Here is a 17,803-nt window from a genome sequence, read left to right on the forward strand (position 1 = left end):
GCCTGCCGGGACCAGGGTGAAAGCTTTCCAAGACACAGCCAGGCTGGCAATGTAAACTGCCTCTGGGGAACGGATTACTTCACTCAGGCTCCCAAAGGGGTGATCAGAGCCAGGGGTTCCAAGGAGCCAGTGTAGAGCGGGGCTGCTGTCAGGTCCTGGCCCCTTTCCAGTGGCCACAGAGAATCACAGGTGCCACCTCTGAGGTGCAGAGTGTCACAGGTAAAAGTTCCCAGTGGACAGGGGGCTGCAGGAGGGTCAGGTGTGGTCTGCTGGGTTTACTGCTTTTGCAGACTAAAGAGCAGGCAGGAATCTGAGTCCGGAAAAATTGCCATGGAAGCCCGAGCTCCATTCTAGAGACACCAATTCACAGGAAACCTGGGAACTGAGTGGGTGTGCATGTCAGGTCTCAGAGGGAAGTGGGGAGCCATATAGAGTCTCAAAAAGATGGAGACTGGCCTGGGAAAGAGACCCTAGAGAACATATGAGGTGGGCTGGGAGCACGGGATGCCTCCTTATAACCCAGCACTCAGGAGGCTGAGGCAGGAGGGTTGAAAGTTAGAGGACAACAAACAGGTAACAGGAGGGAAATGATGTAAGACTGTAAGGGAAGGACGGACCCAGGAGGAAAGGCAGCCGCTGAGCCTGAGCTAGAGGTAGGACAGGGACAGCCGAAGAGTGGATGGACAGGGACAGCCGAGGAGTGGATGGACAGGGACAGCCGAGGAGTGGATGGACAGGGACAGCTGAGGAGTGGATGGACAGGGACAGCCGAAGAGTGGATGGACAGGGACAGCCGAGGAGTGGATGGACAGGGACAGCCGAGGAGTGGATGGACAGGGACAGCCGAGGAGTGGATGGACAGGGACAGCTGAGGAGTGGATGGACAGGGACAGCTGAGGAGTGGATGGAGAGGGACAGCCGAGGAGTGGACGGAGAGGGACAGCCGAGGAGTGGATGGACAGGGACAGCTGAGGAGAGGATGGACAGGGACAGCCGAGGAGTGGATGGACAGGGACAGCTGAGGAGTGGATGGAGAGGGACAGCCGAGGAGTGGATGGACAGGGACAACCGAGGAGTGGATGGACAGGGACAGCCGAGGAGTGGATGGACAGGGACAGCCGAAGAGTGGATGGACAGGGACAGCCGAGGAGTGGATGGACAGGGACAGCCGAGGAGTGGATGGAGAGGGACAGCCGAGGAGTGGATGGACAGGGACAGCCGAGGAGTGGATGGAGAGGGACAGCGAGGAGTGGATGGAGAGGGACAGCCGAGGAGTGGACGGAGAGGGACAGCCGAGGAGTGGATGGACAGGGACAGCTGAGGAGAGGATGGACAGGGACAGCCGAGGAGTGGATGGACAGGGACAGCTGAGGAGTGGATGGAGAGGGACAGCCGAGGAGTGGATGGACAGGGACAACCGAGGAGTGGATGGACAGGGACAACCGAGGAGTGGATGGACAGGGACAGCTGAGGAGAGGATGGACAGGGACAGCCGAGGAGTGGATGGACAGGGACAGCTGAGGAGTGGATGGACAGGGACAGCCGAGGAGTGGATGGACAGGGACAGCTGAGGAGTGGATGGACAGGGACAGCTGAGGAGTGGATGGACAGGGACAGCTGAGGAGTGGCAGGAGAAGGACAGCTGAGGAGTGGATGGAGAGGGACAGCTGAGGAGTGGATGGAGAGGGACAGCTGAGGAGTGGATGGAGAGGGACAGCTGAGGAGTGGATGGACAGGGACAGCTGAGGTGTGGATGATGAGGGAAAGCTGAGGAGTGGATGATGAGGGACAGCTGAGGAGTGGATGGAGAGGGACAGCTGAGGAGTGGATGGAGAGGGACAGCTGAGGATTGGATGGAGAGGGACAGCTGAGGTGTGGATGATGAGGGACAGCTGAGGAGTGGATGATGAGGGACCTGTGCCTGGTGCTCGTAAGAGCCTCAGCTGGGTACTCTGGAAAATAACTGAGAATCACAGGAAGAAGCAAACATGAACATCCATCATGGTCTAAGAGAGACTCTTGTCTCTCCTCTCAGGGATGAGTGAATGGCTAGGGGACTACTGTTCCTGGCAGCAAAGAAACAGAGCCCTGGAAACCAACAATGAGGGAAAGAGGACATGAGGGAGACTGAGGGAGAGGGTCCCTCGGCAGGAGAATAGAGACAGGTAGGACAAATGCATCTGCTTGCATGGGCACGCTCAAAGTCAGAATCAGGACTTTGAATAAAAGCATCCAGGTACAAAAAATGAACTCAAGGTAGGTGTGGCCATGGCCTAGACTTGACTTGGGCAGTGGCTAGTTCCTATCAGTTTTTCTATGACTCTTAAGAAAGAAATAAAAAAGAAGCAAATGCCTATAGATAGTTTTTGAGATAGAGTCTTGCTGTGTTGTTCTAGAAAGGGTTTAGCTTCTAGACTTCAGCCATGTCCCCGTTTTAGCCTCTGGTATGGCGGGAAGAAGCATGGGGGCATGCCATGTGGCCATCCTCCATACGTAGATGTCAAGAGTCTTACGGTTGCTTTTATCTTGAACTACGTGTTGCGAATGGATATGTGCGCATGTGCGTGCACAGGTGCCTGCAAATGCTCAGACACCCCGGGAGCTGGAGCTACGGAGGCCGGTGAACTGCCCACGCTGGGTTCTGAGGACTGAGCTAGGGTATTCTGCAAGAGCAGGCCGTGCACACTCTTAAACCATGAGACATCTTTCCAGCACCAGTGTATTTTTTTGTCTGTCTGTCTGTCTGTCTATCTGTCTGTCTATGTTTGCAATGTGGGCACTGAAGCAAGGACCATGCATGTGCTGTGACTCTCTGCCACTTGAGCTGCATCCTCAGCCCTCAAGGCTCTTTCCCATTTTGCCTAGTCACACACATGTATAAACCTAAAGACCAGCAAAGCATTTGAACCAGACAAGTCAGTGTCAAGGGTGGAAAGCCTTCAGGTCTTCCAGATGGAGGGAAACACAGAAGGAGCTGAGGATGAGTCAGGAAGAGTGGTGGGCATAGAGCAATGACCAGAAATACAACTGACAAGCTTTCCTGGTCAAATAGCCAAGTACAAAAGCGCGTGCATGTGTGTGTGCACGCGCGGGCACGCAAGAGGGTCAGAGGTTAACATCAGGCTGGGCGTGGTGGTGCACGACTTTAATCCCAGCACTCTGGGAGGCAGAGGCAGGAGGATCTCTGTGAGTTCAAGGCCAGCCTGGTCTACAAGCCCAGGACAGCCAAGGTTACACAGAGAAACCCTCTCTTGAAAAAAACAATAAATAAATAAATAAACAAATAAATAAATAAATATCAACATGAGACATTTTCCTCCATCATTCTCCACCTATTTGTTTGTTTGTTTGTTTTTTGAGACAGGGTTTCTCTGTGTAGCCTTTGATGTCCTGGACTCACTTTGTAGACCAGGCTGGCCTCGAACTCACAGTGATCCACCTGCCTCTTCCTCCCAAGTGCTGGGATTAAAGGCATGTGCCACCACACCTGGCCTATGTTTTGAAACGGGGTTTCTTCTTGAATCCAGAGCCCACTAACTGGCTGGGCCAACTGACCAGTGAGTTCTAGGAATCCTCTTATCCCAGCACTGGGGCGGAGGCAGGCAACACACCCAGCTTCTTACAAGTGCACTGGGGATTTGAACTCAGGTCCTCAGGCTTGTGCCCCAAGCACGTTAGCCACTGAGCTATCTCCCTAGTCCTGCCAGATAAAAATTTAATTGCCAAATATAATAAAGCTTCAAATGGTTATTACAGCAGGATGAAAGCACAACCTTCTGCCCACCTTTGAGGCTGCTTCATGCTGCATACTGAATCTCATCCTGTGTCCTCTTCCTCATCCTTGGACTGTGTGCCTCTACCTCCCTTCCTTAGTTCGTCCAATATGCTGGTAAGTCCACCGGGGCCTGGTTTGTGCCTTTGTGTCTTTGTTTCTGGACAAGGTTTCTCTGTTAGCCTTGGCTGTCCTGTCCTGGACTTGCTTTGTAGACCAGGCTGGCCTTGAATTCACTGAGATCCACCTGCCTCTGCCTCCCCGAGTGCTGGGATTACAGCACTGTGTGCTCTTTTTTTTTTTTTTTTTCTTTAAATCTTGTACACACGTCAGCATTTGCCCACTTGCCAGCAAGGAAGACCAGCTTGCAGGGTGCAGGGGGACTGGAGACCCATGAGGGATGGGTGAGACACAGACAGTTAGTTCTGAGCGTAACCCCAGGGTTTTGGAGACTGAGGCAGGAGAATCACAAGTGACGGTTGAAACAGCAGACATCTGGCAAGATGCTTGGAAGTACCAATCAGGAAATAAAACAAACAAACAAACAAAAAGACATTATATACAATGGGCAAGGCACCACTGAGGCCGCCTCTGGGGGCGGGAGGCTGCCAGGTTTACTGCTCTAGGAATGGCTAGAGTTCAGCTGAACTTTATAGATCATTAATAATACTTGGCATTTAGTTCCTTTTCCATGTTCCCTGTGTGTGCTCCTGCTTATTCAGCATGGCTTCTCTCTTTTCTCTACCACCTGCCTCTCCCGCACAGCCATGTCCTGACTGTGTAGAGGCCTCTTTGATCCCGAGCCATCTCTCTAGGCCTAGGAATCCACTGTAAAATAAAATCTATACTACAGGTAGGGGCCTGGGGTGGCTGCAGGCAGCTGCAGGCAGCTAGCTTCTCAAGCGTCTTGCAGGGAGTTCCATCCTCACCTGCAACAGCATGTAGACAAAGAGCGATACAGCCACTAGGCCGAGAAAAGTGGAAACCATTTAGGAGGGGGAGGGGGTAACTGCAGGACTTGGGGCCCCAGGTCATCCTGACTGCTGGCCACAGGGACCACAGGGCTCGGGGCCCCAGGGCTTCCTGACTGCTGGCCAGAGGGACCACAGGGCTCGGGGCCCCAGGGCATCCTGACTGCTGGCCACAAAGGAAACCTGAAGCCAGACTGGGCTGCGTGAGAAATTGTCTCAAAATGTCCAATCCAAAAGACAAAACAAAGTAAACTTCACGCGTCCTAAATTGGAGGGCCAGCTAACTGACAGAACACTGTTGAGAATCTCCACGGAGTTTTTGATTACACTGTGATGTAACATAGAATAGAATGCTAATTTAAAAGACAGTTTCGACAGACTTGAGGGGAAAACAAACAAACAAACAAACAAACCAGCAAAGAGGTTGGAAGCAATATACCAAAATGTTAATAGTGGTTGCTTCTAGAGAGTCAGTATATGATTTATACATATTTCTTTATATGTTTCTATGTCAGCATTCCTCAATTACCCAATTGCTTGTTATTAAAAAACAATAAAGTGCACTTTATATATTTTTTTAATTTTTATTTTTTGAGACAGAGATTCATTAAGCCTAATCTGGTCTTGAATTCTGATCCCCCTGCCTCCACTTCTCAAGTGTTGCCACCACCATAGCTAATGCCTGCCTCCATCTCTCTAAGGTCCTGCGCACGCGTGCGTGCATGTGCGTGTGCGTGTATGTGTGTGTTTGAGTGTGTGTGGTGTTGTGTGGTTTGTGTATATACACACATGAAAACGTGTAAGGCACTAAGAGATAACTTGAGCACCCCGAGCAATATTAACAGCAGAGAACAAGCCGGGCGTTGGTCGCGCACACCTTTAATCCCAGCACTTGGGAGGCAGAGGCAGGTGGATCGCTGTGAGTTCGAGGCCAGCCTGGTCTACAAAGTGAGTCCAGGACAGCCAAGGCTACACAGAGACACCCTGTCTCGAAAAACTAAAAACAAACAAAAAACAGAGAACAAAACACTGTGCTACTGTAGTTTACAATTCATATAACACAGTGGCCAGGATATCCCTGAAAAGTGAAGGTCAGAACATGTCACTTTGATAAAATCAACCTCCTCCAAGACCCACCATTTTCCTGACTACAGCAGCCAAAGTCTCTACAATGGCACACAAGACTACCACAGGCTGACCTCCCTCTGCACCTTCAACCTCCTCTCCTCAACCTTGACCCTGTTCCTGCCACCGTGGTCAACCCACTCAGCACCCACCCACCTCAGGGCCTTTGCATATAGGCATCTCCCCGGCCCTCGGCAATGCTCTTCCTCCTTAGCCACAGAGTATAACCTCAGATCTTCGCTCGGATATCATTTTATCAGTGATCGCCTCCGTGGTTTCTGTAAAGAACAGGAGCCGCTGTTCCCAGTCCCTCTCTCCCCATCGCCTTGGATCGCGTTATTACCACCTGTGTACCTGCCTGTGTTTGTGGCTTCTTTCTCTCTCTCATTCTAAGAGCTGTCTTACCTGGCATGTAGAAGATGCTTAACAAATTATGCACCAAACGCCCAAGTGAATGAATGCATTAGGTTGTAAACTCAAAATACGACGGGCTGAGATTCACGTTGTTGCTCACATGCGTTAGATAGGCAGTAACGCCAAGCTGCCCACCCTAGAACATTCAGCCTGCATTCGACCCACTCGAGAAAAAAATGACTTGCAGTTACAGCCAGGGCTGATGGAAGCTAGCCAGGAAGAGAGGGAGATAAGAGCGCCTGGGCAGAGCGGCGCAAGAGCGTCCGTCAGCAACCCAAGTTCTCCTGTCACGACCTGCTCTCCAGCGCAGGACGGAACTCCCAATTCCTGTCATAGTGTCCAAATCAGCTCCGCTCAGTGCTTAAAACCTGACACTTCAAATGTCCTTTCTCTCTACTGTCTCTCTGTTATGATTAGATATTTCTTGAAGAGAAAAAAGGCTCTAGGAAACCCATTGCCTTGCCTGTGGCAGACTGCAGACTCCAACGTGTGGGCATAGTACACACAGGTGAGCCGTGTGCATGGTCACGACCCTGTCTGCATGCAGTGAGCATCTGTGCAACGCTGCCTGGAGCCACAGCGGGGGAGGGGGCAGGGGGGGCAGGGGACCTTTTTGATCTTCCTAATCTTTATCTGCTCCTCAAGACTCAAGGACAAGTTGATAGCGTAATGCACGGCCTCGTACTCTTTGCCTTAGGAAAGATAAGAAAATTCATCTGAAGCTATTTTGGACTTTGCTGGAAATGGGACGCTCTAGAGATTAGAATGGGCTGGTGGAGGCCCTTTCTGCGGCCGGAGCTCAGGACTTTAAAGGCATGTGCAGGTGACTCGTGATGCTGACCCAGCTGGTGGAATCTTTTCTTCCCATCTACTTTTTTTTTCTCCTTTGTGGCAATTTGACCTCTAACATGCCAGCTCACTTGTGATTATTATTTCATCCCGAGGCATCTCTTCACCAGACACTATTTAGAGAAATTCCCTCCGTTTGACCCGCCCACTCCCCATCCCCCACCAAGACAGGGTCTCATTTTTGCTCTGGTTGTCCTAGAACTCACAGAGATCAGCCTGCCTCTGCCTCCTGAGCTCTGAGATTAAAAGGGTGTGTGCGCCATAGCTACCCAGCTACTTATCTGTGTCTCTTAAGGACTAGAGGGGTCTCCGCTCACAGTGGGGGCTGCCAGGAAGGGGCAGCCTCTAACACTTATGGAGAGTGAGGCAATCAGAAGCTTGCCACCCCCAGCATTTTCCATAAAGTGCCATCATCACCATTTGAGGACAAGGCCCTCCAGGCAGGTCTAAATGCCAGTTCACACTTCAAAACCCTGCACCTCTGATCTTACAGACACACAGCAACAACGCGTGGAAATATTTTAAAAGTGACGTGTAAGCTTGTCTGTGTTCAAAACCAAGGAGTATATATAGCTCAGTAGATTAGAGGCTCAAACTAATACACACACACACACACACACACATATATGTATGATCTTGCTAGATAGTCTAGGCTAGCCTCCAACTTATGATCCTCCTGTCTTCCCCTGAGTGTTAGCATTACAGGTGTGTGCCACTGTACCTACCTAACTTACTATTTTGAGCATCCAAATGCGCTGCCTATGAGCTCAGCACCCAGCAGTAGGTAAAGACAGCTGGGAGATTGGTTTTCCTATATATGAGGACTTAAAGCATCCCACAGTAGGTGTGTGTGGGGGGACCATAGCCAAGTCACTAAAAATGAGGCTGGAGAGAGGATTTCTTTCTCACCTGGGAGAGAGGGATGCAAACAGCGGGACCCAGTCCTAAGGCAGGAGCATATGAGAGAGAGAGCAGGCTTGGAAGAGAGCGGGCAGCTGCACACAGCGGGCCTGGGGTGTTGTTCTCCCACGCTCAGCATACACCAGGATGCCTGGCTCTGCCCCAAGCAACCCAGGACCCCAAAAGGAATTGCCAGAGAATCTAGGAGCACAGAGGATGCACTGGGGAGTTTTAAACCATATGATGCCAAACATATGACAGCACAATGCTATCAGAGGACAGAAGGACTGAGAATTTAAATTTCTAGAACAGAAAGCATTTTACGGACCCTCAGGTGAAAAGCACACATAAAGCGCCAAGCAAGATAACTAAAAGGCAAGAGCATCTCTGGAAAGCTAAAGGTTCCTCTGCCCCGCCACTCCTGTCACCCACTCTCCCTCCCTAGAAGCCACCTGCCTCGGCCTGCTCTGGTTCCATTCCGTCCTTAAGCAGAGAGGGAAGCGCAGGCTTGGGGTAAGAAGGAACAATTCTAGGCTCTGCCCATATATCTGCTATCACCTCAGGGGCCTTATCAAGGCCCCAAGAATGATTTATCTCCCCAGAGAGGCGTCAAACTGGACCACAGAACACTGACACTAGAAAAGATGCCGGGTGACAGCATCGTGGCAGGCTGTTGGCTGCACTCAATGACCAGCCCACCTCGCTCACCCATGGCTCAGTATACACAGGTTACCTGCCCTCATGTGCTTTCCAACCAGGCAAGGGGTGGGAGGGGGGTTGGGGAGGGAATGACACCCACCGGAAGCGGGTGTGAAAGCGGAAGTGAATGGCAGATGTAAGCAGTTTAGTGGGTGCATGCTCAGAAGACATTTAACTTGGGTAACTGCTATTACTCCAGTCTCAGCCCTGCCCCCCAACACCACATGTGCACACGCCCAGGGAGGCTACCCAGGGAAACCCTGAGCCCCCAAAGCACAAAACCAGGTCTCACTCTCACCTCCACATGAGCGAGGGGATGGGCGGGCCAGCAGATTTTCTCTCCCATCCTGGAAAGTCCTCCTCAGCACCCCAGTGCAAGTGGACCTAGCTCCGTCCCGGTCCACCCACCCTGCCCCCGCCCAAGCCCAACCCGCTTCAGGAACCCTACCTCTCTTTGCTCACTGCAGATCTTACACAGCCACAGGGGCCGCTTCTGGCCAGGAGAAGCCTCGATCCCGCATTTGGTGCAGACTTTCTACAAGAGAGAGGAAACGTGTGTGTCAGTATTTTGGCTGCTTTCTCCTGGGCTGTGGGGCCAGGGCAGTGATCCTCAGGGGATTCTCTGGCATTTTCTTTTTTCTTTTCTTTTCTTTTCTTTTTTTGTTTTTTTTTTTGTTTTTTTGTTTTTTTGTTTTTTTTAGTTTTTCGAGACAGGGTTTCTCTGTGTAGCCTTGGCTGTCCTGGACTCACTTTGTAGACCAGGCTGGCCTTGAACTCACAGCGATCCGCCTGCCTCTGCCTCCCGAGTGCTGGGATTAAAGGCGTGCGCCACCACGTCCGGCTTTTTTTTTTTTTTTTTTTTTTTTTTGAGACAGGGTTTCTCTGTGTAGCCTTGGCTGACCTAGACTTGCTTTGTAGACCAGGCTGGCCTCGAACTTACAATGATCCACCTGCCTCTGCCTCCTGAGTGCTGGGATTAAAGACATGTGCCACCACACCCAGCTTGATTCTCTGGCATTTTCTAATAGGATAGTTTCTGCTTTGAGCTTACGGGTGGGGGGATCTTTGGATGCCTTTGCAGTCCAGTTGCCCCATCTGTGGCTCTCCATGTCACAGACTGTACATCCCATGATTCTCTTCTGAGGACCACATAAAAATCAGCTAGCTGATCTCCACGCTTCCAGTATGCTCAGCAGCAAAGAACTGGAAACCGCCCAGATGCTTAATACCTTGGAAGGATGGAGACAAGTGGCAGTAGCAGATGCTGCCTTCCTACAGCGGAAGAGCTGCGGCTACCTGCAGATGTGGGCGGGAAATATGGTCCTCTCCCAGAGAAGGAACACACTGGCTTAGGAACAGGCCAGAAACTCCTACGTGTGCCTGACAGGTTATGGGCTGTGGTGAGGAATACGAGTGGCAAGTTAAGCACGTGCTTGGTGCCACACTTCTCGTGTAGAAGATTCTAGGACCTCATCAGTAAGGTGGTGAGCCCACTACACGGGCGAGGAGCGGAGGGTGTGGGGAGACCCGAGACCTTCTCTGAGGTCTGTGTGGCAAGGGAAAACTGGGTAGGCAACATAAATAGGCAGATCCTAGATCCCAGGGTTTTTCCTTCCGCTGACTTGTTTAAGTTCTTAATATCTAAACACGTACTTTGCTTTCCTGAGAGACACATCAGCCAGGCAATGGTTGAGGCCAGGATAAACACTGGGGGGCGGCAGGGGTGGATTTGTTGGGGCTGAGGCTGCTTTCTAGCCTACCAGAGGCGTGTAATTCAACAATGGTGGCTTATTCTGGTTGTTGGTGTGTGTGTGTGTGGGGGGGGTAGTTTCACAGAGGCTCCTGTCCCTACAGGGTGGGAGCTTCTACTGAGGGAAGGATGGATCTGTTTCTTGGCCTTTTCTGCAGGCTGCCAACTGAGCAAGAGACACATCTCTCCGTGGAGAGGGAAATGTCACCAACTTGGCTCTCCCAAGCATGTGTCACCAGCCTGATCCGGCGGCTGAGCCTGGGCTCCTCAGGAGGGGCGGGAACCGGTACACTCAGAAAGGAAGCTGTGACACATTCGTGTGGGGGCATGGGTTGGCCACTGTCCAGAGACACTTCTCTGGTTTTCTAAACAAAATGGAATCTGCCCTAAGGTCCTATCTCTCTGATCTGGCAGGACAGGATGGTCCCCTCCCTGAGGCCCAGGCAGCATAAGGGCTCTTTACTGGCTTTCAGAAAGGTATTGAGCTGATGTGGAAGCACATAAGGGGGAGGGGGGTCACCTCAGAGCTGCTCACTGCTCCTTGAGGGTGCTCCCTGAGGGTGCTCAGCTCTCTGGGGACCTTTTGAAGGGAGAGACAGGTACCCAAGTGCTGCCAGCCCCAGCTTTGGGACATTTGCAGGCTCCAGGGACCAGCAGGCTCCAGGACCAGGGACTCACTTCCTAGACCTTAGGTCACCACCTCTGGTGTGGGCCTCAGAGAGGCCGGAGGCTCCTGCTTTCCCCATACTTCCCCCTGTAATGCAGACCGCTCTGCCCTCCTGAGGCTGTTGAATCAGGCCATGCTCTTAAAAATCGGGTGTGTTAAAATACCAGAGTCTACTGTTTATGGAGCAGTTATGTGTGCCAGGTAGAGTGACCCCAGCCACAAAGTGTGGAGGAGGTGTGTGATGTGGCCTCTGTGAAGAGACGGAGCCATAGGGGCTCTGAGGTCTTGCTTGGCTTCTGACCCTCCAAGCAGGGTCATCTTCCAGAGCTCAACAGAGCAATCGAGCCTTCCCCGCCAGGTGCCACAGGCTCTACCCATGGCAAGCGAGCGCTACTTCTGTTCCAGCACTGGCCTAGGATATGGCGGAAGCCTCTGTAAGACACAGCGCAGATGGAGATTCTGAGACCTGGGTTCACTGGGGATGGGGGCGTAGCTGGGACACACTCGCAGCATATGCCCCAACGTGTCAGGTTCTGTTCTTAGCTCTCTCTTGGCCTAGCAGCCTCCACAAGTACTCTGCAAATCTCCCAGCCCCCTAATGGTCACTGTCCTAGGGGAAGAGGACAGTGCAGCAGTTGGGCCCTGTCTAGGTCAGCTGTTAGTTTTTTTTATTTATTTTTTCTTGTTGTTGTTGTTGTTTGTTTTTTCGAGACAGGGTTTCTCTGAGTAGCCTTGGCTGTCCTGGACTCGCATTGTAGACCAGGCTAGCCTCGAACTCACAGGGATCCACCTGCCTCTGCCTCCCAAGTGCTGGGATTAAAGGCGTGCACCACCACCACACAGCTAGGTTAGCTCAGTTTAATGTGATGAAAACACCATGGTTCCTGGTTGAAGCCACTGAAGCTTCTTTCCATAGTGCTTGGGGCCTGAGAAGGGAATCGGGTAAGAGCTTCCTCAAGTATTCCCAAGAGACAAAGGACAGAGCTCAGGCTGCTTCCTCCTGGTATGAAGTTCCCAGCCCTATGACATGGGCCCAACCCTGTGACTGCCTCTAACACTAGTCACGTTGCAAAGACCCCACCTCCAAGTATCCCCACTGGTTGAGGACATCAGAATATAGGCTTAGGGGACACATGTTCCGTCCATAGTGCCCCCCACCAGGACTGGGTCTTTCTCTGCTATTGCATGCTGGGAGCCCTTGGTGTTGCTTGGAGCCATCTACGCTTCTATCCTATACCACCCAGCACTCAGCCACCAACTTGATGCCGCTGGAACCCGGCTCCTGGTTCCTGCAGAGTTCGTGGGTCATGGTGCAGGCACACAGGCTTTGATTGGGACAAGCCGGAGTGAGCCCTTGGGTGGACTCTTGGGTGGGCTACCCAAGCCCGTCCACCCCTCAGAGCTCTCATGTCTAACATGAGGTCACCGTTCATCACTTTGAGGTTTAACAGGTTCATATGAAAAACAAGCAGTATATAAAAAGCACTCAACCAAATGCCTGGCTTATTATTAGTGGCACCGGTTGTACCCTGCTCAAAAAGCTCGAGAGTCCCTTCATGCTCTGTGTCATTTGGTATAGTATCTGGCAGCCATGAATGATTTTATTTATTTATTTTTGGTTTTTCAAGAGTAACAGGCCTGGATGTCCTGGACTTACTTTGTAGACCACGCTGGCCTCAGACTCGCAGAGATCTGCCTGCCTCTGCCTCCCGAGTACTGGGATTAAAGATGTGTGCCATCACACCTGGCTGGATGATCGTTTAAAGTGAAATTAGGGACCAGGAAAGCAGTTACGTGATAGAATACTTGCTTAGCAAAATTTTCCCATCCATGTTCCCACTGCATATGGGATGGCATAGCACAGGTTGGATGACACGCACGGACAGGCAGGGCCACGTAGTTCTGTGAACCTGACGAAGCGCTGGGGCTTCCCCAGGAGTCACCTTGCCAAAGTTGAGGGTGGCTCAGCTGCGCCAAGCAGGGAGCGGGGGAGTCAGTTAAGTGGGATTTTAGTTTTTTAATTTAACACTTATTTACTGTGTGACGGTCAGAGGACAACTTGTAGGGCCGTGAGTTCTTGCCTTCTATCATTAGGCTTGGCAGCAAGTGCCTTCACTGCCATCTGCATGCCACCTCGGCAGGGTTCTGAAGGACTGGGTACACATGTCGTGTTAAACCATCTGATGGACGGTACATCCATGCTGAGGATCCAGGGCAGAAAAAAAAGGAAAAAGCTCACAAAAACAGGCCTGCCCCCCATCCACAGACAGAAGTGGCAGCACTCACCCTCCATAGGCAAGGCTGAAGACAGTAGGCCCAGTCACGCCCATACTGGGGTATGGATTCCCCACTTCCCCCCAGCAGAGAACTCCCTAGGCTCCAACCAGGACTGTGGGTAGCCAGGCAGAGAGAAAGCTGCTCTCGCCCTCATTCAGGCAGACAGGGTGGCCGTGACGGCTTTCTTGAAGTTTGTCTTCCACTCTTTCCCCTTTGGGGTTTTCTGTAGGGGATCTGAAGGGTGGCAGGGTGGGACACACCCACCCACGTGTGCAAAGCCCTGTTACCAAGCTACAGCCACCACTGATGGAATTCACAGTGGGCGCCCGCCATTGCTGCGCCATATTCACACGCTTGAAGCATGCCCGGCTGGCAGGGGGCCCTGGGTATTCCTAGAGACTAGGCCCACGGGAAGGCAGCATGCTCCGCTTCAAACAATACAGAACTGCTGCTCCATTAAAGCTCAGACCAAGAGACAAATAATAAGCCATTTCCCTTTATGAGTTTTGTCTTTGTTTTTGGATTCCAATACAGAAAAACTAAGCAGCCAGTATTTAAAAAGAATGGATGGAAGGAAGGTTGCGCAAGACAGAGCCAGCCGGCCCCTCCACCTGACAAAAGGAGCCTGGGCCTGGGGGAAGCCATTGGCCTGGGGAAGCTGTTGGCCTCCTGTCCAGATGGGCTTCCCATGAGCAGAATTACTTTCTGCAATGGACCCTGGCTTCTTGGGGACTGGCTGCGTGTGTACCCCCATCGCCTGCGACCCCATCTGAGCTCTAATGAAGTCACAGCCGACTCAGGTGAGAAGCCTCCAGACCGTGTGCCCTGTGTCGCTCTTCTCAATCCATCTATTTCGTCCCTTTGCAGAGAGATGTGGCCTCCCTTGGAATACGCCAAAGTGGTGGGAGGCAAGACACAGAGACACACACTCGGCAGCATGAACCGGGTCTATGCATGAGGTCCATGCCATGCCAAGTGGTGCCGATGAGTGGGATCCTGGGAGGTTAGACAGGGGACAGGCATCTATAGTGTAAAGTATGGGGTCTCCAGAGTGGGCGGGTGGGGGCGGGGCACTACTGGCTGGGGGAGGGGCTTATTCTTAAGGGGTGAAGCATGAGTCCAGCAGGGCAGGCCTCACAGGAAATGACACAGAACTCCCTTTGCCAAAGGTGGGCAGCGGAGATGCCCAGCTTCCCCTCTCCTGTAGGCTGCCCGTGTAAGGACCGTTCTGAGGCTGGGTCCGTGTCCTCCCAAATGCCCACTTCTGTTATGCCCAGGAAGCCACATGTCCCCTTCCAGACCACAGGCAAGAGCCAGAGAGCCTGACATAAAGGCCTTCAAGCGAGCTCAGTTGGCAGTGTTGACCCAGCAGCCAAGAGCCTGGATTCCTTCCCCAGCACTGTGTTAATCAGAGGTGGTGGAACACTCCTGGAATTCCAGCGCTTTGCAAAAACAGAGGCAGGGGGGTTGGGAGTTTAGGACCGTCTCCAACTACACGGTGAGACAACTCAGGCTACATGAGACCCTATCTCAAAATAAATATATAAATAAGAAGGCTCTTAGCCGGGCGTGGTGGCACACGCCTTTAATCCCAGTACTCGGGAGGCAGAGGCAGGCGGATCGCTGTGAGTTCAAGGCCAGCCTGGTCTACAAAGTGAGTTCAGGACAGCCAAGGCTACACAGAGAAACCCTGTCTAGAAAAACCAAAATAAATAAATAAAATAAAATAATAAATAAGAAGGCTCTCAAAGCCAGGACGATGAAAAGCCAGGTGCCTTTGGCTAGGTCCCCATGAGTTCTCAATGGCGCCTGATGCCCCGATCCCACCACCCTCCACAGGGTGCTTGCTTGCCCAGCTGCTTCAGACGCTGCTTGGAGTGAGGAGTGAGAAGGGGCAGGAAGGAAGGGATACTGTCCGCAGAGGAGGCCTGCCATCTCTCAGGACAGTCGTCTGGAACTACTGAGAATGGGCAAATGGCCACACACAGCTGGAAGGGCCCTGGGGCTCCTCAGGTCTGTCACTCACCAAGTGGGGACTCACGGCAGCTCGGCAGCTTGGTCAACCCAAGAGGGGAGACGCATTCAGAGATTACACATCAGGAGGCCCCGAGCAACCTACACGGTGCTGGGCTAGTGACAGTAACAACAGCTAGCATTTACGTATTTATAGTTTTTAGAGATAAGATCGTGCTTGATTGCCCAGGCTGCACCCAAATCCCTCCTATGTCAGCCTCAAGAGCAGCTGGAACTATAGGTACAAACCACTTAGAATAGATATTGAAACGTATTTGGTACTTTCATATACAACTAATATTACACAGGTGTTGTCTTTGGCATTTTGAGGACAAAAAGATGTGGCAATACCTTTTCAAATGGAGGCGTTCATAGGAGAGAAAACTCTCTTTGGCTGGCTGGTGGTGTGCTGGCTTGGCAGGTAAGGGCGCTCGCTACTAAGCCTGACGGCCTGAGTGCTAGTCTCCCGGAACCCACAGGCGGGAAGAGAGAGCTAATTCCCAAAAGTTGTTCTCTGACCTCCACACACACAGTGTGGTACAAGTGTGCCCCCACATACACAAGGACAGAAGCACGCGCGCGTGCACACACACACACACACACACACACACATTACAAAAAGGGTCAAAGTCATTTCCCAAAAGATCCAATGCATAGAAGGTAATGGGTAAAGACTGTTTCTCCGTAGGAGCTATTGCTGCAGGTGGTTCTGATAGGGGGACCGTCCACACCCCACAATGAAGTAGGGACAAGAAAAAGCCGTCCAATGTAGTCTCCGCCCACAGGCCCATATGCATGGGCCATATGAAGTGTGAGCCTCCGAGTGTGCCTAATGCTTGAAAGCAAAGCCACAAAAGACAACTAAATTATATTGTGCATTGGGGAAAGCTATGCCAGCGATAAAAATGATGAGAATGTAAATAGAAAAAGTGGCAAAAAGAAAAAAAAATACTGACGAAGCTGTATAGGTAACGAAAGGAATGGTTGACACAGTAAGTTAAAAAAAAAATAGCTTGTAAACAGTAGGCATAGTCTGACGTCGGCAAGCTACCATAAATACGTATGTGTACATAATGGATTCAGAAGTCTAGCTGTACACAGAGGACTTCTGGGAAGGCATCAGCCAAAACGTAAATCAAATAGTGCTAAGTCAAAATCTACTTTATTTTACGTTTAGAGTGTGTTTGTGTGCATGCGTGTGCACGTGTATGTGCACGTGTGTGTGTGTGTGTGTGTGTGCACATGTGAACCACCCAGCACATGTGTGAAGGAGGCCAGAAGACAGCTTGTGGGTGTCAGTTTTTTCCTTCTACCATGTGGGTTCTAAAAATCAAATGCGGATCATCAGGGATGCCTTTATCTACTGAGCCATTTTGCTGGTCCTCCTCCCTCCCTCTCTTCCTCGCTGTGAAGGAGACAGAGCCCAACATCTCATGCATGCTGCAGTGGTACAGCTCTGCCACTGAGTGACACTCCTAACCTCAGAATCCCTACTTTAAAAGAAGTCTACGCTGAACACTTTGGGGGAAAACTTGCTCCTTACTTCACTAGATCAGATCTGGACTCCTGCAGGCCAGGGGGAAGCTGACAAGACGAGGCAGCAGGACGCGGGCTTACTAGTCACCTGGGTCAAATGAAGAGCTAGGCCAAACCCACTGATCAAAGGCTCAGCCTTGCTTCAGCCACTGTCAGCTGGGCCCGCAGCTGCACCACCAAGCCCTGCTAGGCAGAGAAACTGAGAACAGCCTTGTTGCTGTAAATTCAGTGCTGAGACCCCAGGCTTCACTGCCACGCAACTTAATACATAACAGTTCAGATATTGATGTGTGTGTTATAAATATTTATATATATATTTTTAAAGATTTATTTATTTATAATGTATACAGTATACACCTGCATGTACACCTGCAGGCCAGAAGAGGGCGCCAGATCTCATTCTAGATGGTTGTGAGCCACCATGTGGTTGCTGGGAATTGAACTCAGGACCTCTGGAAGAGCAGACGGTGCTCTTAACCTCTGAGCCACCTCTCCAGCTCTGTTATAAATATTTAAACACTGTGCAGTGCTAATACTGTGCCAGGCGCTCCTTTATGTAAACTCTCATGGCGTCTCTGTGAAGTAGGGATTTGGGGGTCCTGTCTTATGAACAGGGGATCTGGCACCGTGGCCACGGGGAGCTAGAGTGTGAACCTTGGTTTTGGCCGTGGCTGACAGACCTATTTTGGCAGGGCACTTCACCTAGTACAGGGACCCAACCTCACCCTCTCCACCCAGCGTCAAGGCAAGGCTGGCTCCTTGGACCCCACACCTCATCCCGAGACACAGACAAGCCTCACATGGGAGAGAGCGCAGCCTAGCTCCACCTT

The 17,803-nt window shown here is 51.5% G+C and overlaps 1 protein-coding gene across 1 annotated transcript in view; it reads right to left on the bottom strand.

The window, feature by feature from the left end:
• Rph3al (rabphilin 3A like (without C2 domains)) overlaps positions 1-17,803 on the bottom strand; it is a 101,292-nt gene that overhangs the window by 40,811 nt on the left and 42,678 nt on the right. The window contains exon 5 of the mRNA XM_051157981.1: positions 9,179-9,265. Within this exon, the coding sequence (XP_051013938.1) occupies positions 9,179-9,265 (87 nt within the window). The remainder of the gene's footprint in view (positions 1-9,178; positions 9,266-17,803) is intronic.

Source organism: Acomys russatus, chromosome 16, assembly GCF_903995435.1.
Source record: "Acomys russatus chromosome 16, mAcoRus1.1, whole genome shotgun sequence".
Classification (NCBI taxonomy): Eukaryota; Metazoa; Chordata; class Mammalia; order Rodentia; family Muridae; genus Acomys; species Acomys russatus.